The following is a 27,987-nucleotide window of genomic DNA, read 5'->3' as shown; positions in this document are numbered from 1 at the left end:
GTGTGGGGGGGGGGGGGGGAGGGGGGGTGGGCTGTGTTCCAGGGGTCAGCCGAGAGGAGCAGCTGGCCCTGTTTTCACACTGCTGTCCTGTAGCCAAACAGGGCTGTCACTCAAACCCAGAACCCACACAGCACCTCAGAGAGGCTGAGAGGTGGTCTCCCTACCTACCCTGTGAGATACAGTCCTCATTCCCATCCATTCATCATAATCCCTCCTCTGCACCTCACTTGTTGGAGGCCATTTTGTCCTCTCACTCCCCCTATTGATGAGGCTCTCCATGTCATGTCATCCTCCCTATTCCACTACACCTACAGCTAATACTCCTACCATCTCTTACAGAGGCCTACGGTCTAGCTAGCCTTTTTTCATCCCACAAGGTTGCTCTTGTTATTCTGCCTTTGCTACAGTTCGCTGGGTTCAATCAAAGACTGAGATTGCCAGGCTAGCTGTGATAAAAGTACACTAGGCTCAAAATTAAATTCAACATAACTGGGAAATGAAGCATAATAAAACAAAAGCGGATGCTTCAAGTAATTTGACTGTGAGTGATGGCGGTGGAGTGTGAAGGGTAATGTATTGTTTCCACCCTACTATAATTGAGCTGTGCCTCTCAGAGGCTCTGATGTGACATGTGGTGCCCCGGGACGGGCACAGAGACAGTAAGAGGATAGCAGCACTCTGCTCGGCCTGTGACGAGCTAGCTGACTCCAGTCAACCTCAATAAGTGCTGTGCCCGCTCCTGATCCCGCTCCCGCGCCTCCAGCCCTCTCCCAGCCTGTGGCGTGGAAGTTAATTGGCAGCATCTGCTGTCTAGGAGCCCGAGTGCCCAGCTACCCCCCTGGCTACCCCCCTGGCACCTGGAGTCACCAGTCTGGCTGCAGGCAGCGAGCGGAGAGAGCCCAAACACCACAGCTGCCACCGTTGCCAGGGGGGATGTGGTCAGACAAGCTGGCCGGCTGTGCCAGGCAGGGACGCCCTCAGGGGATCAGATGGTTTACAGATCTGGGTATGAGTGGAGAGGGAGAGAGGAAGGAAAGAGAGAGTGAAATAAGACTCACCTGCCATGCCCTAACAGGCACAACACTGAGTAGGCACGCCTGATGGATTCGGTTGTAGTGTAAAATTGCCTTCTTTTTAACAACAAACGTGAAAATGTAGCATTTTTGTAGGAGAATCACAATTTTATATTAATGCCGGTTGATACTTTAGACCAGTAGTTCTCAACTGGTTTTGCCTCGGGACCCAAATTGAACCATCTTATCTCAGTCACGACCCAATATTCGCATCACAAAAAAAAAATCGGCAGAATACAAACTGGGGAAAAAAATGCTATATTGATAGTAAATGTAGCAAGGGAACAACATTCCCCTATTTCATTGTCAATAAAAAAAATGCTTGTATATTGAAGAATGTTAAATAAACTCACTGGCTTGAGACCACAAAATCAACCAAAATACTGTGATTTAAGTTTTTTTCCCAGAGATTATTAAAATTCATTATTTATACTTTTTTTTAACCTTTATTTAACTAGGCAAGTCAGTTAAGAACAAATTCTTATTTTCAATGACAGCCTAGGAACAGTGGTTAACTGCCTTGTTCAGGGGCAGTTTGAACTTGCAAGTATTCGGTTACTAGCCCAACGCTCTAACCACTAGGCTACACTGCCACCCAGCTCATTTAAGTCATTTAAGTTCAGACTGGAGTATTTCTTCTTAAAAATAAGAAAACTTTTCAAAACAATTTACACCCACAACTCACTCAAAACCTTCAGCAACCCAAATTTGGGTCACGACCCACATTTGAGAATCGCTGCTTTAAGACTTTTGTTGGAGGGAGTGTCCTGAATTCAAAGTGCAGATCCTATCCAATATTATGTTATAGTTTTGATTCTCATAAGGATTGTAGCTATCATGAAGCTGTAGCTGTCCTGAAATGTCCTTGTGTAGGTGAGGTCATTCTCCTAACCAGTCAGGTGTAATTACTGGTTCTTGCTCTTCATTTCCGGTGTATGGATGAAATCACTCCGAGTGTATGACATCATTTTGATGACCTCACACACACACACACACACACACACACACACACACACACACACACACACACACACACACACACACACAGCAAGAGGGGAAATATAATTGTATTTGGATATGAAAATGCACGGATATGTGTAAATGACATTCCCGGGGCTCCAGCACATTGAATGATTTACCTTTGTGGCGTAATGGAGCAATTTCTTTCTTTCTCTCTTTTTTCCGCTTTTCAATCTGCAGTAAAAATTCTCGCTTAGCTCTGCGACAAGTCATCTGTCACTCTGCGCATGGCGGATGAGACTCTGGTGACAAAGTGGCCCCAAGACTTGCTATTCTATCTCCCATGAGGGATATTAAAGAGCAGCAAGCATCAATTAAATACTACAGTGCTGCTTAGTGCAAAGCAATGCTGGATAGTCATGTAGTTGATCAGTTGGTGACCTGGGACAGTGTGGATGGTTAGCTTTTACTCTCAGGTATATGTTAGTGAGTTGTTTTATGGGGGTGATGATGGAAGTCAGATGTGATGGACGAGGTTATGGAACATCAGTGTAAGATTCTAGTTGTATGTTTTCTTTGTTTGTTTTTCTGTTACATTAGGCATACAGAGGTTTGTATTTTGTTGACCCGACTATAGAAATGTTGTTTGAGAGCATTGAGGCTTTAAGGGCAAGGCTTCGGCAGCCAGAATCTCTCCAAAGTGACCTGTAATTCCCAGTGTCCAAGGTAATCACTGTAATGGCCTGTCAACACAGCCAGAGTAAGCAAGCAAACAATGTGCATTACTCACCCACTGTCAACTCATCCCTGCTTGGTTTCTGACCAGAAAACGTGTGTGTGTATGTGTTTCCATGTAACTGTGTGTGTGGACGTGTGTGAAAGAAAGAGAGAGAAAATCCCCCACAATAAGTCAAAAAGCCCCTTCTCTTCAGAGAGCAGAGTTGATCCCCTTTCTTGCCCAATGTCATGGCTGTCACATTCCCTCTGTGCTGAGTGTGTGTGAGGGAGGGAGAGAGAGAAAGAGAGGGCGGGGCGGGCTGTGGTCCAGGGGTCAGGCCCTGTTTTCACACTGCTGTCCTGTGGCCGAGCAGGGCTGTCACTCACACCCACACCAACACAGCACATCAGAGAGGCTGAGAGCTGGGATGGTCTCCCCGGCTTACCTGTGAAATACAGTATTTCGTGCCTCTCCACTCATCACAATCTGCTCCTCATCTACACCACACTTGTTGGAGTCCATTCTGTTTTGTCTCACTCCCTCTATTGATGAGCTCTCCGTGTCATGTCATCCATCCCTATTCCACTACACCTACAGCTATACTCCTACCATCTCTTACAGAGGCTACGGTCTAGCTAGCCTTTTTTCATCCCACAAGGTTGCCTCTTGTTATTCTGCCTTTGCTACAGTTCGCTGGGTTCAATCAAAGACTGAGATTGCCAGGCTAGCTGTGATAAAAGTACACTAGGCTCAAAATTAAATTCAACATAACTGGGAAATGAAGCAAATGCAAATAAACAAAAGCGGATGCTCAAGTAATTTGACTGTGAGTGATGGCGGTGGAGTGTGAAGGGTAATGTATTGTTTCCACCCTACTATAATTGAGCTGTGCCTCTCAGAGGCTCTGATGTGACATGTGGTGCCCCGGGACMGGGCACAGAGACAGTAAGAGGATAGCAGCACTCTGCTCGGCCTGTGACGAGCTAGCTGACTCCAGTCAACCTCAATAAGTGCTGTGCCCGCTCCTGATCCCGCTCCCCGCTCCTCCAGCCCCTCTCCCAGCCTGTGGCGTGGAAGTTAATTGGCAGCATCTGCTGTCTAGGAGCCCGAGTGCCCAGCTACCCCCCTGGCTACCCCCCTGGCACCTGGAGTCACCAGTCTGGCTGCAGGCAGCGAGCGGAGAGAGCCCAAACACCACAGCTGCCACCGTTGCCAGGGGGGATGTGGTCAGACAAGCTGGCCGGCTGTGCCAGGCAGGGACGCCCTCAGGGGACAGATGGTTTACAGATCTGGGTATGAGTGGAGAGGGAGAGAGGAAGGAAAGAGAGAGTGAAATAGACTCACCTGCCATGCCCTAACAGGCACAACACTGAGTAGGCACGCCTGATGGATTCGGTTGTAGTGTAAAATTGCCTTCTTTTTAAACAACAAACGTGAAAATGTAGCATTTTTGTAGGAGAATCACAATTATTATATTAATGCCGGTTGATACTTTAGACCAGTAGTTCTCAACTGGTTTTGCCTCGGGACCCAAATTGAACCATCTTATCTCAGTCACGACCCAATATTCGCATCACAAAAAAAAAATCGGCAGAATACAAACTGGGGAAAAAAATGCTATATTGATAGTAAATGTAGCAAGGGAACAACATTCCCACCTATTTCATTGTCAATAAAAAAAATGCTTGTATATTGAAGAATGTTAATAAACTCACTGGCTTGAGACCACAAAATCAACCAAAATACTGTGATTTAAGTTTTTTTCCCAGAGATTATTAAATTCATTATTTATACTTTTTTTTTAACCTTTATTTAACTAGGCAAGTCAGTTAAGAACAAATTCTTATTTTCAATGACAGCCTAGGAACAGTGGGTTAACTGCCTTGTTCAGGGGCAGTTTGAACTTGCAAGTATTCGGTTACTAGCCCAACGCTCTAACCACTAGGCTACACTGCCACCCAGCTCAGTTTAAGTCATTTAAGTTCAGACTGGAGTATTTCTTCTTAAAAATAAGAAAACTTTTCAAAACAATTTACACCCACAACTCACTCAAAACCTTCAGCAACCCAAATTTGGGTCACGACCCACCATTTGAGAATCGCTGCTTTAGACTTTTGTTGAGGGAGTGTCCTGAATTCAAAGTGCAGATCCTATCCAATATTATGTTATAGTTTTGATTCTCATAAGGATTGTAGCTATCATGAAGCTGTAGCTGTCCTGAAATGTCCTTGTGTAGGTGAGGTCATTCTCCTAACCAGTCAGTGTAATTACTGGTTCTTGCTCTTCATTTCCCGTGTATGGTATGAAATCACTCCGAGTGTATGACATCATTTTGATGACCTCTGATCTCATGGTTTGTCGTTTTGCATCAGGAGAGCAATATCACTGTGAGGGGATGATCTCATCAACCTAACCTCTATCTGATGAGTCATACAGACTCAGTGACATTGTTATGATACAGCTGAGACCATTGTTATACTCTAATGTGGATGTACATTTCAAGACTTTATGACTCAGAGAAAACAACAAAGATGTTCTACATAGAGAGCTGAGATGGGAATACTTTCATCATTCGAATTGCATTAGCATAAAACATGTTTCCTTTGATTAACACATTTCCAATACAACATATATATTTCAGTAACCTGCAGGTGGATTTACTGTATATGGATAACTGTACAGAAATCATTACACATTAGACTCCAGTCTTATCCCACTGTGGATGTTTATGTAAATACCTGAGGTAAGCCTTACGATTCAGTGCACAGACAACAAAGAAGTGAGAGGGGAGATTGTCTGTATGGGAAGATAATGCTATCAGAGTGCAGGCAAATTGAATCTGGAAATGCAGCTGGATAAGCCCTCAAAAATCCCTGTCACTCCTCCATCTTTCCTCCATCTCTACAGCATCTCTCCAGCACACTGCCCTGGGCTACATTAAGCTACATGTCTGCCTTCCTGTAATTAAGAGAGAGAGCCATTGCTCGCCTTCCAAGGAGAGTGAGATGCCGTCCAGTTGTCAGGAGCAGACTTCTCAATGTCTGAGATCTAACCTGTGTGTGTGTGTGTGTTTAAAAAAAAAGTTTCTTAGCTTTTTTGTGTGCGTGCGCATGCATGCGTGTGTGTGTGTGGGTGCAGGGTTGTTAGCCAGGCAGGCAGACTGGTGCCAGGCTGTCTCCCTGGGTCCACTCCACCCAGTGAGCTGATGCAGACAGCAGACACATCCCCAGCTCCCTTGGGAGAGGAGAGGGGAGAGAGGTCTCAACCACTCCACCTGCGCTCTCCTCTCCTCTCTCAATTCTTTATCTCATTGAGACTGTTTTTGTTTACAACAGGCTTTTAAGTCTGACACTTTTAGATGGTTTGTAAGTGTTTCTAATAGAATTTGGGTGTTCTCTGTTGTGCTTGTGGCTGGACAAGGTCAGCAGCTTTTTTGTTGCTTACAGAAGTGAGTGCACCTCAAACTGCTTTTTCTATTATGAGTCATTATGACATTAGCTTTACTCCATATTATCATTCACATTAGCTGTAGTCCTAGTATGATGGGTGTGTTGGTGTCAGCTGTGATCCAGACCACTCTGTGGCGTTGTGGATCCCCTGGGACCTGAGACTGAACACTAATGTGGGGTGGGGTCTACTGCTGCATGCTGTGGGCGCATGGGGAGCTGATGTTTGTTCCTGTCATCATAACCCCTCATATACTTTCACACATTTATAAACACGCACACCAGGGTACAACGCTGACATCATGGTTTCTGCGTGTTAGTGCCCCCATCCCAGACTAATTCCAACTGTCCTCTTGCCCCAGAGGGGGGTGGCAGCGCCACGCTGGCGATGGCAGGGTGATCATCTGCTCTCAGCTAATTGCCCCGTCACCTCCCAGCACAGTGGGACCTGTAGCTGCACCAGAATGGAGCCATGGGCGGAGGCTGGGGGCTGGGGGAGGGAGGTTACAGTGGTGTTACAGTCAACCCTCTGCCCTGTCTGGCACATAGGCCACTCTGGCACTGTCTCTAGCAGTGATGGGAAGGTCATGCTACTACTCATCCCCACCAAGAGGTGTGGCCATCTGCTGGCCAATCAGGGTGCTGGCACAGCCATTCTCCTCTCCGGCATTATGCTGAGCACATAGTCCAAGGTTTTGTCTCTGAATGCTATCACAAGCCTCTGGCCCTACATCCCACCTGTCTGTATGTCTGTCTGTCTGTCTGTCTGTCAGACCTGCTGTGTATGAGTGAGATGGATATGAATGAAGTCCAGTGTTTACACACAGAGGTGAGTAGAATATTTCCACACTATAGAGTAATGGTCTGATAGTGGATAATGCGGCCATCTCACCAGCGGGGTTGTAGAAGGAGTATCGTCAGCCATCACAAGCCTCTGTATAATCCCACTTTACATTGCTGCTTGCCGGGCTCACTCCAAACCAGCACTACCCAGCCCAGACTCTAATAAATCTTCCACTGCGTTTCAAAGAACTGTCAGGAGTACTGCAATGTATCACCCCTGAGCCCACTGAGTAATTCTAATGGCATGCGCAGACCACTTGTATTTTGACTACTTATTTTAATATAATTAATGAAGCCATAAAATGAACTCTGAAGTTGAGTCATTGCCTCTAGCTGAAGTACCCAGTGTGTGTTTGTGTGTGTATGTACAGTTGAAGTCGGAAGTTTACATACACTTAGGTTGGAGTCATTAAAACTCATTTTTCAACCACTCCACAAATGTCTTGTTAACAAATTATAGTTTTGGAAAGTTGGTTAGGACATCTACTTTGTGCATGACACAAGTAATTTTTCCAACAATTGTTTACAGACAGATTATTTCACTTATAATTCACTGTATCACAATTCCAGTGGGTCAGAAGTTTACATACACTAAGTTGACTGTGCCTTTAAACAGCTTGGAAAATTCCAGAAAATTATGTAATGGCTTTAGAAGCTTCTGATAGGCTAATTGACATAATCTGTAGTCAATTGAAGTGTGTACCTGTGGATGTATTCAAGGCCTACCTTCAAACTCAGTGCTCTTTGCATGACATCATGGGAAAATCTAAGAAATCAGCAAGACCTCAGAAATAAATTGTAGACCTCTGGTTCATCCTTGGAAGCAATTTCCAAACGCCTGAAGGTAACCACGTTCATCTGTACAAACAATAGTACGCAAGTATAAACAAGCCGTCATACCGCGCAGCCGTCATACCGCTCAGGAAGGAGACGCGTTCTGTCTCCTAGAGATGAACACACTTTAGTGCGAAAAGTGCACATCAATCCCAGAACAACAGCAAAGACCTTGCGAAGATGCTGGAGGAAACAGATCCAAAAGTATTATATCCACAGTAATATGAGTCGTATATCGACATAACCTGGAAGGCCTCTCAGCAGGGAAGAAGCCACTGCTCCAAACCACCATTAAAAAGCCAGACTATGGTTTGCAAAAAGATTGTACTTTTTGGAGAATGTTCTCTTGTCTGATGAAACAAAAATTTAACTGTTTGGCCATAATGACCATCGTTATGTTTGGAGGAAAAAGGGGGAGGCTTGCAAGCCGAAGAAACACATCCCAACCGTGGATATTTTGTGGATATGTTGAAGCAACATCTCAGACATCAGTCAGGAAGTTAAAGCTTGGTCGCAAATGTGTCTTCCAAATGGACAAATGACCCCAAGCATACTTCCAAAGTTGTGGCAAAATGGCTTAAGGACAACAAAGTCAAGGTATTGGAGTGCCATTACAAAGCCCTGACCTCAATCCTATAGAAAGGTTGTGGGCAGAACTGATAACGCATGTCCGAGCCAGGAGGCCTAAAGCCCTGACTCAGTTCAGCACCAGCTCTGTCGAGGAGGAATGGGCCAAAATTCACCCAATTTATTGTGGAAAGCTTGTGGAAGGCTACCTGAAACGTTTGACCCAAGTTAAGCAATTTAAAGGCAATGCTACCAAATACCAATTGAGTGTATGTAAACTTCTGACCCACTGGGAATGTGATGAAAGAAATAAAAGCTGAAATAAATCATTTTCTCTACTATTATTCTGACATTTCACATTCTTAAAATAAAGTGGTGATCCTAACTGACCTAAGACAGGGCATTTTTACTAGGATTAAATGTCAGGAATTGTGAAAAACAGAGTTTAAATGTATTTGGCTAAGGTGTATGTAAACTTCCGACTTCAACTGTATGTGTGTCCTAAGTGATTAGTCCTAGAGCATTTGCATCGCTCTTAAAACATTACTAAAAGTGAGCTGGGGAGCAGTGCCTTATTTGTGTAACAAACAGCAGAAGCACAGCAGTAATACGCAGCAACCTTACATGTCTCATGTGACCTGATACCTCTCTGCAATGATAGCCCTCATCTCGTTTATTTATTTCCTTTCATGCTAGCTGTTCCCATAGACTTCCGGTCATTGTGCTAAACGATAGTTAGCAATTGCGCTATTGCTGGTTATCAACTTCCTTCAAACTGCACACATAAATAAAAATGGTATCCACAAGTTCATCTGACTCTGGAGAAGTAGATATGGGCCTCTGGCAAAATCCCCCAAGGTCCACTCTGTGCTTGTTTATGATGTCACATTTCATCACTAGTCCAAATAGAGATAAATAAAGAATTAAAGGGGTTGGGCTTTTTGATAGATATAAGAACCCGTATATGAATGAATGCCCTATTGCTATCAGATAATATCAACTTAGTGTCTTAGACCTGGCTCAAGTTCCTCCTAGTTTCCATTTCTGCATGCAAGCAGTAGTCCTAAAAGCACTATATTGGAATATACAACCCCAGTGCATTTCCTCCAATTACTCTGGGGCTTTGAGTTTATGATTTCAGGTCTAATGACCCAATGATTTAAGGTCTGGGAGGCTGTGTGTTGCTGTTCGCCAGGCACTTAGCTCTAAAACGGCTACGTCCCAATAGCATTTATGAGTGGATTTGAAGCCTCACCCCATGCTCCTACAATACAAGCCATTTTGTGCACTTACACATTTGGTGCTTTTAGGTGGGATTTTGCACTCTTTGGTTCAACTCGAATATAAATACTGTATCTGCTGCTGCATTCTATTAAGTCAAGTGAAGCAATATGAATGTCATGTGGTATTGATTGTTGGCCTGTTTAATCTATTTTACCCAAGGGTTTGTAATTTATTGAAGTCTCTAAAGGAAATTATATTTTAAAAGCCGCTATCAGATAGCTTAACGTTGGGAAGACAAATAAACTCATGTACTTAGAAGGAAGAGAGTAATCAAATCATGCGGATTGAAAGGTGAGAAGAGAACAACAATGCTGACATATATGTGTGACGTCTTTTATAACTTCTGTCTTTCCCCAAAATGCTGTGGAAAAAGGGATTATAAGCAAATGAAATGACTTTACGGTTTTAATGTTAGCACCTTTAGAGGTTCCCTGTTCAGGCTCGGATGTCTCTTGTAAACTGCTGATTGTCTCTACAGTAAGTGGGTTTTGAGATGCCTTTCCAAAGGAAAGCCCGGAGCCTACTAATAACCCATGACTACTGTACATTGTTTCAAACCCACACACTGATTTGATGCTTTCCAGGCCATTCAGTGACTTGCAATGGCAACTGCTTTACATGGTATTCCAGTACACCATCAGTGATCACGTATTGCCAACGGAATGACAAAGCAAAAGAGGTTGCTTAGTAACAGTGACATTGGATACCGTCTTTATGCCTGATCTGCATCCAAAATGATGGAGAGATACATTACATGTGTGAGTAGGAGGCATACTTGACTTTTTTTCTGATCATTCTAAAGCTCTTTCTTCTTGGATTAGTAGGCAAAACAAGGAGGCTGTGCCATATTTTAACAACAGTGGAATTGTACAACATCTGGCAGTGTTTGCGTTAGGAAGAGAAATTGCCTCTTCAAATGCTGCTAGTAGTATAGTATCATTGTGAAAAATATATTAAAATAAATAAAATATACAATACCAGTCAAAAGCTTAGACACAGCTACTCATTCCAGGGTTTTTCTTTATTTTTACTTTTTTCTACATTGTAGATTAATAGTGAAGATAACAAAACTATTAAATAACACATATGGAATCATGTAGTAACCAAGTGTTAAACATATCAAAATATATTTTATATTTGAGATTCTTCAAATTAGCCACCCTTTGCCTTGATGATGGCTTTGCACACTCTTGGCATTCTCTCAACCAGCTTCATGAGGTAGACACCTGGAATGCATTTCAATTAACAGGTGTGCGTTGTTGAAAGTTAATTTGTGGAATTTCTTTCCTTCTTAATGCGTTTGAGCCTATCAGTTGTGTTGTGAAAAGGTAGGGGTGGAATACAGAAGATAGCCCTATTTGGTAAAAGACGAAGTCCATATTATGGCAAGAACAGCTCAAATAAGCAGGTGTGAGATATCTGTATATCTAATCAATTTGATGTTATTTTAATGGACAAAAAAATTGCTTTTCTTTCAAAAACAGGGACATTTCTAAGTGACCCGAAACTTTTGAATGGTAGTGTATATTTTAGGAACAGATTTTCCATTAGTCACAAATTGAGCTGGTGACTAGTTTTGTTACTTGGCAATCATTTAACCTTCCCATCATTAGTATAATATGCCATTTAGCAGACACGTATCCAAAGTGACTTAAAGTCATGTTTTATAGCATTTAACATACGGGAGGTCTCAGCGTGAATCGAACCCACGACTCTTGGCATTGTATGCTCCATTCTCTACCGGCTGAGCCATACAGGACCGCATTTAGAACATGACAGCCTCAGCTCTAAAAGGAAGCAGAGAGAGAAGTGAAAAGCGTGACTGTAGTGACCTCTACGCTTGATTGATTTGAGAATATAGACAAGATGTCCCCAGTATGAAAGCTACCAATTTTATCCCTCATCTCTGAGACTTCTGAGGGAAACAGATCAACATCAAAGTCAAAGCCCTTCTTGTATCTGCTAACAGTTGAGAAGTTGAAAAGCGGAGGGAAGGAGAGTGACACATCAATAAAGGCTTGCTTTTAGCTGCCAGTGCTCTGCTCTCTTTGGTGCCTGCATATAAACATTGACCGGGATTCTGCTGGGGCAGCTATGTTATCACATAAGGAATTTCAAGCAGAGAGTTTAGTTTTTCTTATCTTCCTGTATGCCTGCTCTTGTATAGAAGTTGTGTTGTTGTCTTACAGCCCTTGTTCAGTTGATGACCTTGAGCTCCAGGATGGAGCTTTCTGTGGTGTAGAATGTGTTTGTGGCGTGTGTGTGAGTGTGTGTTTGCCGCAGCACTGAATTGTGAAACCACGTGTGCATATTATTATCCGGGGGCGGCTTTTTTTGAGCCACATGCAGCGATAAATCTGTTTGGGAATGGGGGCACTGTACCACATCCTGAAGTACGAGACGCATGGGGCGGCATCATTTAGATAAAACAAATTGCCAGCAGCCGTTCGGGGGCAGCTACTGCCGAGATATAAACCAGGGGGACAGCAGCCTCTGCATCGCTGCTCTCCAGAGGAAGACTCAAAGCTATTTTCTTTGGCCAATAACAGTAAAGCAGTCCTGGGATGGCCAGCAGTAAATTCCTGTCAGGTAATTCAAATCAATAGCAAAGCCTCGCTCAGTCAGTAGCCAACAAGGTCAAATGGTACAGAGCTGCATGGCTGGATAATGACAAACAAATAAATAAATAAAGTATCATCTTATTTCATTAACTGAGCGGTGTGGGGTGTGACAGGGTAATGCAGCTGCCCCCCTGTTCTCAGCCTGCCACGCCTCCTGGGTGTGCAGGGAGCAGCAGGAGGTCCTGATCTCAGCTCTGGACAAACACTGGAGAAGACAAAACACCTGGGACCTCCTGACACAAACTATCATGCACGTGTACGTGTGTGTGTTTGTTCATGTGTGCGTAATTCGTCTTTGTCTTCATCTCCAACATAAACACATTTTTCATCCAACAATAAACCAATATGGTTGATTTTAATGAAACCCTTTGATTTAAATAAAAGGTCATATATTTAATTGTAATCAAAGGTAATTGCATGAGCCATGAAACCAAGATATCACACTGAGTATACATATATTTGATTACACAAGCAGATCAAACAAGTATGGAACATTTAGAAATTCTTCAAAGATACGTTTTTCATTATTGCTTCCCTGTTCTCCTCTTCATGGTGCTTGTTGAGCACATGCATATATATGTATGTGTGGTGTATGTTTTTGGGCCTGTGCCCAGTACTATTGTTGACAAGCTCGTCGGTCCCCTAATGCCCTGTAGGATGCAGTGCACTGATGTGGGATAGACACCCACCCAGGCAGCCGGCCTTGGGGCTCTGCAGACACTGGATAAGAGCCTGCTCTGGAGGTAGGAGGGGTCCAGGGGGCAGGCCAGCACTGCTCACTGCCCTTCTTCTCTCACTCCCCTCTCTCGCCCTCCTTCCCTTCAGCCAGGCATGAGGCAGGGYGGGGTGGCTGCATTAGTATTCTGCTGAGACAGGCACACAGAGATAGGAACTCTTTCTCCTCTACCAGTGGAATAATCAGCTTGGCCTTCTTCCCCTTTCTTTCATTTGCCTTACCAAACTAGGCTCATTTTGTTTCATTTTAATTTCGTGTTTCACTTTGTAGCTGCATTAAAAACAACAGCCTTTCCCCCCCTCTGCCCATCCCTAGTTGAGAGGATATACAGTAGAGTATGGGGTTTATTGAGAGGGGGGTCAGTGAGTCCCAGGTTTATTTGAGACAGGCTGCCTGCTCCTTCTGCTTATCAGACGGGCTGTTCAGGACGGCAGGCTGCTATCAGACACAGATAGCATCTCCATCTGATCCTGCTCCTACAGGAGAGATGCCAGCAGCCTGCCATCACAGCCTCTGATCTCTCTCCTCCTTCTCATCCTCTCCTTATCTTATATATCCCTCCTCCTCACTCTCTTACCCTCTCTCTCTCCCTCCTGTCCTCCTCTCTGTGGCCTTAGCTCAGTGTCTTTCCGTTTTTGCATTTTCCAAAGATTTTCTTCTTCTCCTCTGCCAGCATGTGTTGTGGCTCGTTATTCCCTGTCTTCCCCAACACCTTTTCTCTCACATTTCCTTTCTGTCAGAGTTTTGATGTGCATGTGCACAGCTGTATATGCAGTTATCAGCTGCGTAGACACTCATTCAGCTAGGCTGTACCATTATTTGTTAGCCTGTATGAAATGACCTCCTTTATTTACTGCTTAATCCAGTTAGTTTGGAATGCAACTCAGGGAGATGAATCCCAGTGAACAGGAGAGATGTAGAAGTAGGCAGAGGAATAGAGCAGAGCAAAGCAGTAAACTGAGAGCCTGTAGGGGATGCGGTAGTGTCATATTTCTCATTGATCGCTACCTAAGGCCCATGGATCACTCTGTCCTGTCAGCCGTTGGCATGACCGGATGATAGTAAGACTAGAAATATCCATTGGTCAGTCCCTGTAGGATTTTGTGATTCTGCGATCACAATACATTTGAGCAAAATCAACAATTGCCCTCATATTACACGAGGGCTTGCAAATTTGACCAATCATTACACTATTACAGCAGTAAACAGTCAAATATTCACAATATTAGCGCATAAAACTGTCTGATCATCACACTACAAAAAGAGGGTTTGCAATTTTAACCAATCATGGGATCTTTCGGCATAAAATTTTCAATCAAGCCACATTTTCCTCCGGCAGTGCATTTTTGTTTTGACAATTTGGACAAAATCATTGAATATTGCCATGCAAAATGTCAGAATTGCCGCAGGAAAATCCAGCATTTTTGCCCACAACTGTCACAAAAAACTGCTGCGAAACCCTGGAGGGACTGACTGGTCCATGCACTCACATTGGTACCAATGACCTTATAGACAAAAATCTGTAAGAATAACAAAAAGTCCCATTATAATCGGTGATCAACCCCTGATCAGGAGAAAGGTTCTTGGCGTAGCAGTGCAGATGTGGTTTGTCGTCCTCTCATGTACTTTTGTATTTTTCATCTTTTTTGTATATATTTCAATTTATTTTTAATCTCTTCCATTTTTTTATTAAATATACCTTCCGGTAACCCGCCTCACCCAATGTGACACGGAGCCGCTATTTTTTTTAGACCTAGCCAGAACCTCCATCAGAGCTAGCCAGCTAATTAGCTACTAGCTATTTAGCCATTGTTAGCCACTGATAGCGGTCTTTCCTTCTGCACAGACACCAGATGTTTTTTTAGCTTGGATAATACTTGCCAGCATCGGACTGTTTTCTCCACTACAACGCCGGATTCCTGCCGTAAACCCTGGACCATTACTCCTGATCATCACAGCTAGCTAGCTGCCACCGAGTGACCCAGCCCCGAAGCTAGCCCTGAGCCAGGCCCACCTCCCGGCCTACTCTGTGATCACCCGGCTACTCAGCCGATGCCTTCCGGATTCTACCCCAACACGGCTAGAATGCACCACTCCACCGGATCCTTGCCATAAGCTCTGGACCTGTGCATCGGATCATCGCTGCTACAGAGTGGCTATAGGGGCTAACGCCCCTGCCCCGAAGCTAGCACCAGTTAGCCGCGAGCCAGGCACATCTCCCGACTAGCAAACTAAATTACTACAACTACAAAAACCTCTTTCGCTATCTGGTCTGGACCCTTTGTCGACACGGCACACCGCCGTACCACCACGACTGGTCCGCCGACTTAACTCCATCCTGAGTGCCCTCAACCGGCCTTCGCCGGACATTTGAGCAGACGCTTCTACTTACCCCGGCCTGCTAACTTTAAACGCTGTGTCTCCCGCGTGCCAGCGTAGTCACTACTACCCCGCGGCTTTCCTGTTCCATCTATTGCTGTTCACTAGACCCTATGATCATTTGGCTACATAGCTGATGCCTGCTGGACTATTCATTAACTTCTAATTGGTCCCAATCCCGGATCCGGGAGCACCCCCCACAGTAAAAAAGCTGACATAGCGTCACAAGTAACGCTATGTCAGCGTTATGACGCTAGCATAGCGTCACAAGTAACGCTATGTCAGCGTTATGACGCTAGCATAGCGTCACAAGTAAATACTAGCATCTAAATATCATTAAATCACAAGTCCAAGACACCAGATGAAAGATACACATCTTGTGAATCCAGCCATCATTTCTGATTTTTAAAATGTTTTACAGGGAAGACACAATATGTAAATCTATTAGCTAACCACGATAGCAAAAGACACAACTTTTTTTTCCCACCATTTTTTCCCTGCATAGGTAGCTTCACATTTCGACCAAATAAAGATATATATAGCCACTAACCAAGAAACATTCATCAGATGACAGTCTGATAACATATTTATTGTATGGCATATGTTTTTTAGAAAAATTTGCATATTTCAGTATAAATCACAGTTCTACATTGCAGCTGCAATCTTAAATAGTGCCGAAGCAGCCAGAATAATTACAGAGACCAACGTCAAATACCGAAATACTCACATAAAACATTTCTGAAAAATACACAGCGTACAGCAAATGAAAGACCAACATCTTGTGAATCCAGCCAATATTTCAGATTTTTAAGTGTTTTACAGCGAAACACAATTTAGCATTATATTAGCTTACCACAATAGCCGGAAACACAAGCCGTTTACCAGTAGCAAAGGTTAGCGATCGTAACAATCCAGCAAAATATATATAATTTTTGACTAACCTTGATATACTTCATCAGATGACAGTCCTGTAACATCATATTACACAATGCATATAGGTTTTGTTCGAAAATGTGCATATTAGCAGCACAAATCGTGGTTATACAATGTGATTAGTAGCAACATTTCAGGCAATCTGCCCGGCGCCATCTTGGAGAGGCACCTAATCTAATCGATAACTAATCGTAAACCTGACAAAAAAATACAGGTTGGACAGCAAATGAAAGACACATTAGTTCTTAATGCAACCGCTGTGTTAGATTTTTAAAATTAACGTTACTCGACATTCAGCGTGCGTTACAGCGAGACCATGCCTAAATCAATGGCGGACAAATAATTTTACATCTTTCCACAGATATACGAATTAACATCATAAATAGCTCTTACTTTTGGATGATCTCCCATCAGAATCTTGGGCAAGTGGTCCTTTGTCCAGAACAATCGTCTTTTGGTTGAAAGATGTCCTCTACTCCTGTAGAAATTAGCTGCTAACGCCGATGTACCGGAAGGTGCCCAACTCGTGATAACGCCTGACAAAGAAACTCCAGAAAATCGCAATAACAGCTTATAAACTGCTATATGTCGATTTAAATTAACTACCTTATGAAGTTTTTAAGACAAAAAACAAATTAAATCAGAGCCGGAGATATAGAACTGCTAAACCAAAAGCTTTTAAGACGCCATGCCGGTTTCCCTCCTGCGTCAGGCGCCTCTCTCGAAAAGGTCGGTACTTCCGTTCCAAGAGTTTTATACTCCCCCAATGGTGCTATCCGCGCTCCATTCAAATTCTCACCGCTTACTGACATCTAGGGGAAGGCGTATGCAGTGCATGTAGCCCCATAGCTTATAAGGAATTTTTAAAACCGACCCTGAACAGAGACCTCAATTTCAGAAATCTCACTCTTGACAGAAATGAGCTGCAGAATGGTTCTGTTTCACTCAGAGAAATAATTCAAACGTTTTAGAAACTAGAGAGTGTCTATCCAATAGTAATAATAATATGCATATTGACGAGCAAGAATTGAGTACGAGGCAGTTTAATCTGGGAACGAAAAATCTTCAAAGTGTAAACAGCACCCCCTATTGAGAAAGGTTAACTTCTTGGCGCACAGATCCCGATTACGGGATCATTTTCCTAAACAACCACTGAATTGCAGAGCGCCAAATTCAAAAATAATACTAAAAATATTTATAATCATGGAATCACACGTGAAATATACAAAACACAGCTTAGCTTGTTGGTAATCCACCTATCGTGTATATTTTGAAAATATACTTTACAGCGAAAGCAATCCAAGCGTTTGTGAGTGTATCAATCAGTGCTAGAACAGCTAGCCCTAAATTAGCTTGGTCACGAAAGTCAAAAAGCAATAAAATGAATCGCTTACCTTTGATAATCTTCGGATGTTTGCACTCACGAGACTCCCAGTTACACAATAAATGTTATTTTTGTTCGATAAATATTAGTTTTATAACAAAAAAAACGCCATTTGGGTTGCGCGTTATGGTCAGAAAACCACATGCTCGTTCCGGTACTGAAAGGCAGAAGAAAATTCCAAAAAGTATCCGTAATGTTCGTAGAACATGTCAAACGTTTTTTATAACTCATCCTCAGGTTGTTTTTAACATACATAATCGATAATATTTCAACCGGACGGTAACCTATTCAATAAAAGAGAGAAAGTAAATGTCGAGCTATCCCTCTCGCGCGCAGGAACTAATCAAAGACACCTGACTCGTTTTGAAAATCTCGCTCATTTTTCAAAATAAAAGCCTGAAACTATGTCTAAAGCCTGGTCACAGCCTGAGAAGCCATTGGAAAAGGAATCTGGTTGATAACCCTTAAATGGAGAGGGGCAGGCAATGAAACATGATACAAAGAAAAATGCACTTCCGGGGTGGATTTCCTCAGGTTTTCGCCTGCAAAATCAGTTTTGTTATACTCACAGACAAATATTTGACAGTATTGGAGTGTTTTCTATCCTAATCTGTAAATTATATGCATATTCTACGATATGGCCTGAGAAATAGTCCGTTACCTTGTGAACGTTATTTAAAAAATAAAATAAAAATCTGGCCCTAGCGTCAAGAAGTTAACATCAGAACCCTCCTCCCTAAGTTTGTTTTACTCACTGCTTAGCACACTCCGCCAACCCTGATGTCCTTGCTGTGTCACCAAACATTTTGAGATTTCATCCCCAACTACAACATTTCCGTCAAGATAGAACTGCCAAAGGGGAGGAGTTGCAATCTACTGCAGAGATAGCCTGCAAAGTTCTGTCATACTTTCCAGGTCTATGCCCAAACAGTTCGAGCTTCTAATTTTAAAAATGAATCTCTCCAGAAATAAGTCTCTCACTGTTGCCGCCTGTTAATGACCCCCCTCAGCTCCCAGCTGTGCCCTGGACACCATATGTGAAATGATTGCAACCCATCTATCTTTAGAGTTCATTTTCCTATGTGACCTAAACTGGGATATGCTTAACACCCCGGCAGTCCTACAATCTAAGATAGATGCCCTCAATCTCACACAAATTATCAAGGAACCCACCAGGTACAACCCTAAATCCGTAAACATGGGCACCCTCATAGATATTATCCTGACCAACTTGCCCTCCAAATACACCTATGCTGTTTTCAATCAGGATCTCAGCGATCACTGCCTCATTGCCTGCATCCGATATGGGTCCGCGGTCAAACGACCACCCCTCATCACTGTCAAACTCTCCCTGACTACCCCAACCCTGGGCAGCAGCTCCGCACCCCCCGCAGCTACTTCCCCAAGCCTCCCCAGCTTCTCCTTCACCCAAATCCAGATAGCAGATTTTCTGAAAGAGCTGCAAAACCTGGACCCGTACAAATCAGCTGGGCTAGACAATCTGGACCCTCTCTTTCTAAAATTATCTGACGCCATTGTTGCAACCCCTATGCTGCAACCCCTGTCTGTTCAACCTCTCTTTCATATTGTCCGAGATCCCTAAAGATTGGAAAGCTGCCGCGGTCATCCCCCTCTTCAAAGGGGGTGACACTCTAGACCAAAACTGTTATAGACCTATATCCATCCTGCCCTGCTTTCCTAGTCTTCGAAAGCCAAGTTAATAAACAGATCACTGACCATTTAGAATCCCACCGTACCTTCTCCGCTGTGCAATCCGGTTTCCGAGCTGGTCACGGGTGCACCTCAGCCACGCTCAAGGTACTGAACGATATCATAACCGCCATCGATAAAAGACAGTACTGTGCAGCCGTCTTCATCGACCTGGCCAAGGCTTTCGACTCTGTCAATCACCGTATCCTTATCGGCAGACTCAACAGCCTTGGTTTCTCAAATGACTGCCTCGCCTGGTTCACCAACTACTTCTCAGACAGAGTTCACTGTGTCAAATCGGAGGGCCTGTTGTCCGGACCTCTGGCAGTCTCTATGGGGGTACCACAGGGTTCAATTCTTGGGCAGACTCTTTTCTCTGTATATATCAATGATGTCGCTCTTGCTGCGGGTGATTCCCTGATCCACCTCTAAGCAGACGACACCATTCTGTATACATCTGGCCCTTCCTTGGACACTGTGTTAACAAACCTCCAAACAAGCTTCAATGCCATACAACACTCCTTCCGTGGCCTCCAACTGCTCTTTAACACTAATAAAACCAAATGCATGCTTTTCAACCGTTCGCTGCCCGCACCCGCCCGCTCGACTAGCATCACTACTCTGGACGAGTCTGACTTAGAATATGTGGACAACTACAAATACCTAGGTGTCTGGCTAGACTGTAAACTCTCCTTCCAGACTCATATTAAGCATCTCCAATCCAAAATTAAAACTAGAATCGGCTTACTATTTCGCAACAAAGCCTCCTTCACTCAAGCCGCCAAACATACCCTCGTAAAACTGACTATCCTACCGATCCTCGACTTCAGCGATGTCATTTACAAAATAGCTTCCAATACTCTACTCAGCAAACTGGATGCAGTCTATCACAGTGCCATCCGTTTTGTCACCAAAGCCCCTTATATCACCCACCACTGCGACCTGTATGCTCTAGTCGGCTGGCCCTCGCTACATATTCGTTGCCAGACCCACTGGCTCTAGGTCATCTATAAGTCTATGCTAGGTAAAGCTCCGCCTTATCTCAGCTCACTGGTCACGATAACAACACCCACCCGTAGCATGCGCACCAGCAGGTATATCTCACTGGTCGTCCCCAAAGCCAACATCTCCTTTGGCCGCCTTTCCTTCCAGTTCTCTGCTGCAAATGACTGGAATGAATTGCAAAAATCGCTGAAGCTGGAGACTTATATTTCCCTCTCTAACTTTAAACATCTTTTACTAACTTTAAACACCTGAGCAGTTAACCGATCGCTGCAGCTGTACATAGCTCATCTGTAAATAGCCCACCCAATCTACCTACCTCATCCCCATATTGTTTTTATTTACTTTTCTTCTCTTTTGCACACCAGTATTTCTACTTGCACATCATCATCTGCTCATCTATCACTCCAGTGTTCATTTGCTAAACTGTAAATACTTCGCTACTATGGACTATTTATTGCCTTACCTCCGCACGCCATTTGCACACACTGTATATAGAGTATTTTATTTTATTTTGTGTTATTGACTGTACGCTTGTTTTTTCCATGTGTAACTCTGTGTTGTTGTTTGTGTCGCACTGCTTTGCTTTATCTTGGCTAGGTCGCAGTTGTAAATGAGAACTTGTTCTCAACTAACTTACCTGGTTAAATAAAGGTTAAATAAAAACGTTTTTTTCTCCAATATGTAAAGATTTATACCATATGAATGATTTTCTTGTATTGTATATGAGAGATGAATTCACTGTAAATCCTTTATCATATGTCCTTCTGTCCTTGCAGGCAAAGACTCCCAGCTAAGAATGTGTACTACTACCGTTGCCCTGACCATCGGAGGAACTATGTGATGTCTTTCGCCTTCTGCTTTGACCGAGAGGATGATGTGTACCAGTTTGCCTACTGCTACCCCTACACCTATACCAGACTGCAGCACTACCTGGACAGCTTGGAGCGCAGGAACCTGGACTACCTGCAGAGAGAGCAGCTGGGGCTCAGTGTGGTGAGTGAGTGTGTGTGTGCGTGCTTGCATGCATATACATGTGTGTGTTTGTGTCGTTGTGTGTCATCTCTCCCTCATCATACCGTTTTCCACAGAATACCAGAGAGCCCCCATCCCAGGTCCAGCAGTCCTCTGCTTCACCTTTTCATGTTATCAGTATGACTGTTCAACTCTGTGTGATTGTAGCCTGAGAGAGGACAGGAGTAGCGTCCTTGACTGTGCTAGGAGGTGTGGTGTGGAGGCTGGGGGAGCCAGCCAGAGTGTGTTTCTCTGTCTCTCTCTGTGTTGTGCCTGTGCAGCACTGCACGCTGGTTGCCCTTTGAGGGATAGCACTGCTGCGTGTAATCAGGAGAGCTCTCACCTCTCACAGGAGCAGGTACTGGATCATGCACGCTGCCTGCAGTACTGTTTGCTCTTATCAAATAATTGTAGGAGAAAAACTCATTAGAAATGCTTGAGAGTTCTTTATTATTATATTTTTTTTACATTTGTCAAGGAAAGCTAGCTGCAAGCACCAATGATGAAATTGCATTTATTGATAAAAATGAGTCAAATATTTATGAAATTTGGTTTGAAGGGCAGATGATGTTGATGATGTGAATATCTCAACCAATAGGAGCCCAGAATTGGCAACAAAGACAAGAACAGGCATCAGCATATTCCTTCCATAGTTCCCATCATAGAATTAGAATTAAATTGAATTGTATTTGTATGCTTCCCACTGTCCTATCACACTTTCAAGTACAAATGAGGGCTTGAAAGTGTAGAGTATTAGTTCTGCTTTTATGCCGCACTGGCACTTTGTGATGAATTCAGACATAAAACAGAGTGAGTTGGCACTCGGACTAAAGATTAGTATGCATAGTCATAGAGGTGTTTTATGGCCTTATTTGTCTTTTAATGTCCTGTGGTCCTGGGTCTTTGACAGCCTGGCCCAGCCCTCTCATTACGACCTGCAATGAGAGAGGGATGAGGGGACCTTTCCGTCTGCTGCAGTAAAGAGCCCCAGTACCTCTAGTGGCTCCACACAGCCACATGATACATGTTTGCTGGTGGAGCTTACCATACGTGTATGGAGATAATATACTCCACACGCACACACACAGATCACATGTGCATATCTACACATACAGTTGCCCTTTCAGATGTAGACTCCATGGACCTATAGTAAATCATCAGGGGTTAAGACAAAAGACTCGCCATTTAGTGTGACATTCACCAGTGACCTTGACTGAGTGCCTTATCATGAATAATATCATTTTCAATCAGCCTCTCACTCTCAGTTTAACTTGTGCATGAAGGCATAAGATAGAAAGTGCTTTACAATGCTCATTATTTCTGATCATTAGGTATGGCTTGCTCTTAGGCTAGTCATAGCACCAAATGGAACTGATTGGAAAGCTACATTTCAAAGATGTAACTACACATTTGAGGCGTGATTATAAATCAGCAGATGCTTAGATTGTTTCAGCCCAGAATGAGCCTGGAAGTGCTTGTCAGATCTTCAGGGCTGGAATTTGTCAGTGACACAGTTCCTCCACGTTTACTTTAAAAACCTCTGTTAGCTACCTGGGCTGTATCCTTGATGGAAGCTTGGGGGGTGTGAGCATGGCCAATAAAATGCTAGGGAAATGTAATGCTAGGACCAAGTTTTGGGCAAGAATGTCCAAGCTGCTTGATAAGGACTCAATGAGAGTACTAGCCACTGCCCTGATTCAATGGCATTTTGACTACGCTACTCTGGTTTTGGGGCTTATTTAAGCTTCTGAAGGGGAAGCTCCAGATAGCCCAGAATAAGCTGATCAAGGTAATATTGAAGGTGATTCCACATACTCACATATAGCTACTTTCAGGTACTCAACTGGCTGCCTGTTGAGGCTAGGGTGTCCCAGATTACACTGGGTGTGGTTAACAGGATTATTTATGGTTCTGCGCCTAGATATTGGACTGATAACTTTCCCCATGTTAGGGATGCACACAACCACAGCACCAGATTAGGTGTTGCTAATGTGTGCTCTACAGGTTCAGGAGTAATGCTGGGAAATATGCTTTCTTGTATACAGGAACCTCAGAGTGCCCATAAAAACGATGTCCTCTCTGGGCAGCTTTAAAAAGAAGGTTAAAAACTTGTGTGCCCATATGAATGTTCCCTCCGATGTAACTGCAATAATGAAATAGATGTGTTTCTTGTATTCGTTTTTTATACAGTGCCATTTTTCCTATTTTGTTGCATTTCAACCTGTAATTTAAATAGATTTTTATTTAGATTTCATGTAATGGACATACACCAAATAATCCTAATTGGTGAAGTGAAATGAAAAAAAATTACTTGTTTCAAAAAATTCAATTGAAATTAAAAGTGGTGCGTGCATATGTATTCACCCCCTTTGCTATGAAACCAAAAATACGATCTGGTGCAACCAATTACCTTCAGAAGTCACATAATTAGTTAAATAAAGTCCACCTGTGTGCAATCTAAGTGTCATGTGATCTGTCACATGATCTCAGTATATATACACCTGTTCTGAAAGGCCCCAGAGTCTGCAACACCACTAAGCAAGGGGCGCCACCAAGCAAGCGGCACCATGAAGACCAAGGAGCTCTCCAAACAGGTCAGGGACAAAGTTGTGGAGAAGTACAGATCAGGGTTGGGTTATAAAAAAAATCTGAAACTTTGAACATCCCAGAGTGGTAGGCATCCATTATTAAAAAATGGAAAGAATATGGCACCACAACAAACCTGCCAAGAGAGGGCCATCCACCAAAACTTACAGACCAGGCAAGGAAGGCATTAATCAGAGAGGCAACAAAGAGACCAAAGATAACCCTGAAGGAGCTGCATAGCTCCACAGCGGAGATTGGAGTATCTGTCCATAGGACCATTTTAAGCCGTACACTTCACAGAGCTGGGCTTTACGGAAGAGTGKCCAGAAAAGAGCCATTGCTTAAAGAAAAAAATAAGCAAACACTTTTGGTGTTCGCCAAAAGGCATGTGGGAGACTCCCCAAATAAAAAAGAAGGTACTCTGGTTAGATGAGATTAAAATTGAGCTTTTAGGCCATCAAGGAAAACGCTATGTCTGGTGCAAACCCAACACCTCCCATCACCCCGAGAACAGCATCCCCACAGTGAAGCATGATGGTGGCAGCATCATGCTGTGGGTATGTTTTTCATCGGCAGGGACTGGGAAACTGGTCAGAATTGAAGGAATGATGGATGGCGCTAAATACAGGAAAATTATTGAAGGAAACCTGTTTCAGTCTTCCAGAGATTTGAGTCTGGGACGGAGGTTCACCTTCCAGCAAGACAATGACCCTAAGCATACTGCTAAAGCAACACTCGAGTGGTTTAAATGTCTTGGAATGGCCTAGTCAAAGCACAGACCTCAATCCAATTGAGAATCTGTGGTATGACTTAAAGATTGCTGTATAACAGCGTAACCCATCCAACTTGAAAGAGCTGGAGCAGTTTTTCCTTGAAGAATGGGCAAAAATCCCAGTGGCTAGATATGCCAAGCTTATAGAGACTTACTCCAAGAGACTTGCAACTGTAGTTGCTGCAAAAGGTTGCTCTACAAAGTATTGACTTTGGTGGGGTGAATAGTTATGCATGCTCAAGTTTTCAGTTTTTTTGTCTTATTTCTTGTTTGTTTCACAATTWAAAAAATGTTGCATCTTCAAAGTGGTAAGCATGTTGTGTAAATCAAATTATACAACCCCCCTACAAAAAAATCTATTTTAATTCCAGGTTATGAGGCAACAAAATAGGAAAAATGCCAAGGGGGGTGAATACTTTTGCAAGCCACTGTATGTTTCGCTGCCATACTGTGTAACACTGTGTTGCCAATCTTGCCGAGCAATTTTGTCACAAGAGGACCACAATGGAAATAAGTCATAGACTTTGTGTGTTATCCTCCATGAATTTACTAATGTACATGTACAGTTGAAGTCAGAAGTTTACTTCCCCTAAGGTTAATGTCAGCTTCTGATAGGCTAATTGACATAATTTGAGTCAATTGGATGTGTACCTGTGGATGTATTTCAAGGCCTACCTTCAAACTCAGTGCCTCTTTGCTTGACATCATGGGAAAATCAAAAGAAATCAGCCAAGACCTCAGAAAGAAATTGTAGACCTCCACAAGTCTGGTTCATCCTTGGGAGCAATTTCCAAACGCCTGAAGGTACCACGTTCATCTGTACAAACAATAGTGCGCAAGTATAAACATCATGGGACCACGCAGCCTTCACACCGCTCAGGAAGGAGATGCGTTCTGTCTCCTAGAGATTAACGTACTTTGGTGCGAAAAGTGCAAATCAATCCCAGAACAACAGCAAAGGACCTCGTGAAGATGCTGGAGGAAACAAGTGCAAAAGTATCTATATCCACAGTAAAACGAGTCCTATATCGACATAACCTGAAAGGCCACTCAGCAAGGAAGAAGCCACTGCTCCAAAACTGCCATAAAAAATGCCAGACTACGGTTTGCAACTGCACATGTGGACAAAGATCGTACTTTTTGGAGAAATGTCCTCTGGTCTGACAAAACAAAAATAGAACTTTGGCCATAATGACTATCGTTATGTTTGGAGGAAAAAGGGGGAGGCTTGCAAGCCGAAGAATACCATCCCAACCGTGGTTGGTTGCAAATGGGTCTTCCAAATGGACAATGACCCCAAGCATACTTCCAAAGTTGTTGCAAAATGGCTTAAGGACAACAAAGTCAAGGTATTGGAGTGGCCATCACAAAGCCCTGACCTGAATCCTATAGAAAATTTGTGGGCAGAACTGAAACGCATGTGCGAGCAAGGAGGCCTACAAACCTGACTCAGTTACACCAGCTCTGTCAGGAGGAATAGGCCAAAAGTCACCCAACTTATTGTGGGAAGCTTGTGGAAGGCTACCCAAAATGTTTGACCCAAATTAAATAATTTAAAGGCAATGCTACCAAATACTAATTTAGTGTATCCTGTGTGGCTCAGTTGGTAGAGCGTATCCCACTAATTTAGTGTATCCCGTGTGGCTCGGTCCCGTGTGGCTCAGCTGGTAGAGCATGGCGCTTGCAACGCCAGGGTTGTGGGTTCATTCCCCACGGGGGGACCAGGATGAATATGTATGAACTTTCCAATTTGTAAGTCGCTCTGGATAAGAGTGTCTGCTAAATGACTTAAATGTAAATGTGTATGTAAACTTCTGACTGGGAATGTGATGAAAGAAATAAAAGCTGAAATAAAACATTTTCTCTACTATTATTCTGACATTTCACATTCTTAAAATAAAGTGGTTATCCTAAGACAGGGAATTTTTATTAGGATTAAAGGTCAGGAATTGTGAAAAACTGAGTTTAAATATATTTGGATAAGGTGTATGTAAACTTCTTACTTCAACTGTTTTTCTTTTTCAAGTTTTATGTGTGCTTGTTTTAATAAACGAGGGGGGGAAAAAAATCTATTTAAACCCCCTCTTCTTCTACTTAGATTTAACAGATGAACTGTCCCTCATTGTTGGAGGGATGAGGGACTGTAAAGTGTGTGAGTACATTTGCTGCTGTCTCAGGGAAAGTAAACAAAGCTAGAAAAGATGAGTGGGAGACGAAGTCGACTTAGAGTGACAGACTTTGAGAGTGGAAGACAAGCAGACACAGGGAAGCAGGCCTCAGGGCCAAGCTGCTGTAACACACTAGGTCTACCTGCCTACCAATAAACAGCTGCAGTAATTGTGATGCCTCATCTCCAACAAACACATAGAGATAACATAGCTCCACTGTAATAGGGGAGGACTACTATAATTGCACTTCTGGGATAATAACAAATGCTTGAACTGCGTATTGCCTTTCAGCCTCCGTCTCTCTACCATCCCTTTATCGTTGTCTTTCACTTTTCCCCACTGCCTTTACATGCAGTCAGTTTTTATAGCACCTAGATCTGCTGCAGGGACCAGTAGTAAAACTGCTTTGATGGCGTATGTGCCAGGTGAAGACAAAGCATTGTAAGCATACTAAGCAGTTTGTGTCAGTGAGTGTATGGAAATCTGTTTGCCATCTGCATTTGCCCAGGTGTCAATCAATGAGATGTGGGATGAGGTTTGAAAAACCTCTGTTCATGTGTGACAACTTGAAACAGCAGAACAGGCAGCTCAGGCTTTTTTTCATGGTCAGAGGTTTCTTTCCTTAGTCTCTTTTAAGACAGACTTTACTGATATAGCTGATGTCTTTCTTGCTACTTGTACCCTAACACATTCTTTGTGATGGTCTACAGGTCTGTGATGGACTAGTGGATTTTATACAGGGTTTTATAGAGTTTCTGTGGAAGGGTCATGCACTGTATCCATTCCCCTGTTCTCTCACTGTCTGAACATTTCTCCTGCAATCCATTCCTTGACAGTTGTGTGAGGGACAAGTCCATGGAGACAGAATGGATTCTGCCTGGACCTTTCTCTGCTAACAAGTGTACGCACTCCACGTATAAGTTTCCTTAAAACTATTCCACCATTTATTTTGTATTG

The 27,987-nt window shown here is 43.3% G+C and overlaps 1 protein-coding gene across 1 annotated transcript in view; it reads left to right on the top strand.

The window, feature by feature from the left end:
* Positions 1 to 27,987, top strand: part of LOC111972197 (cytosolic carboxypeptidase 6-like) — a 464,364-nt gene that overhangs the window by 256,553 nt on the left and 179,824 nt on the right. The window contains exon 5 of the mRNA XM_023999099.1: positions 21,270 to 21,486. Coding sequence (XP_023854867.1) covers positions 21,270 to 21,486 — 217 coding nt within the window. The remainder of the gene's footprint in view (positions 1 to 21,269; positions 21,487 to 27,987) is intronic.

This window comes from Salvelinus sp. IW2-2015, linkage group LG13, assembly GCF_002910315.2.
Source record: "Salvelinus sp. IW2-2015 linkage group LG13, ASM291031v2, whole genome shotgun sequence".
Lineage (NCBI taxonomy): Eukaryota > Metazoa > Chordata > Actinopteri > Salmoniformes > Salmonidae > Salvelinus > Salvelinus sp. IW2-2015.
This window is presented reverse-complemented; position numbering and strand designations above follow the sequence as displayed.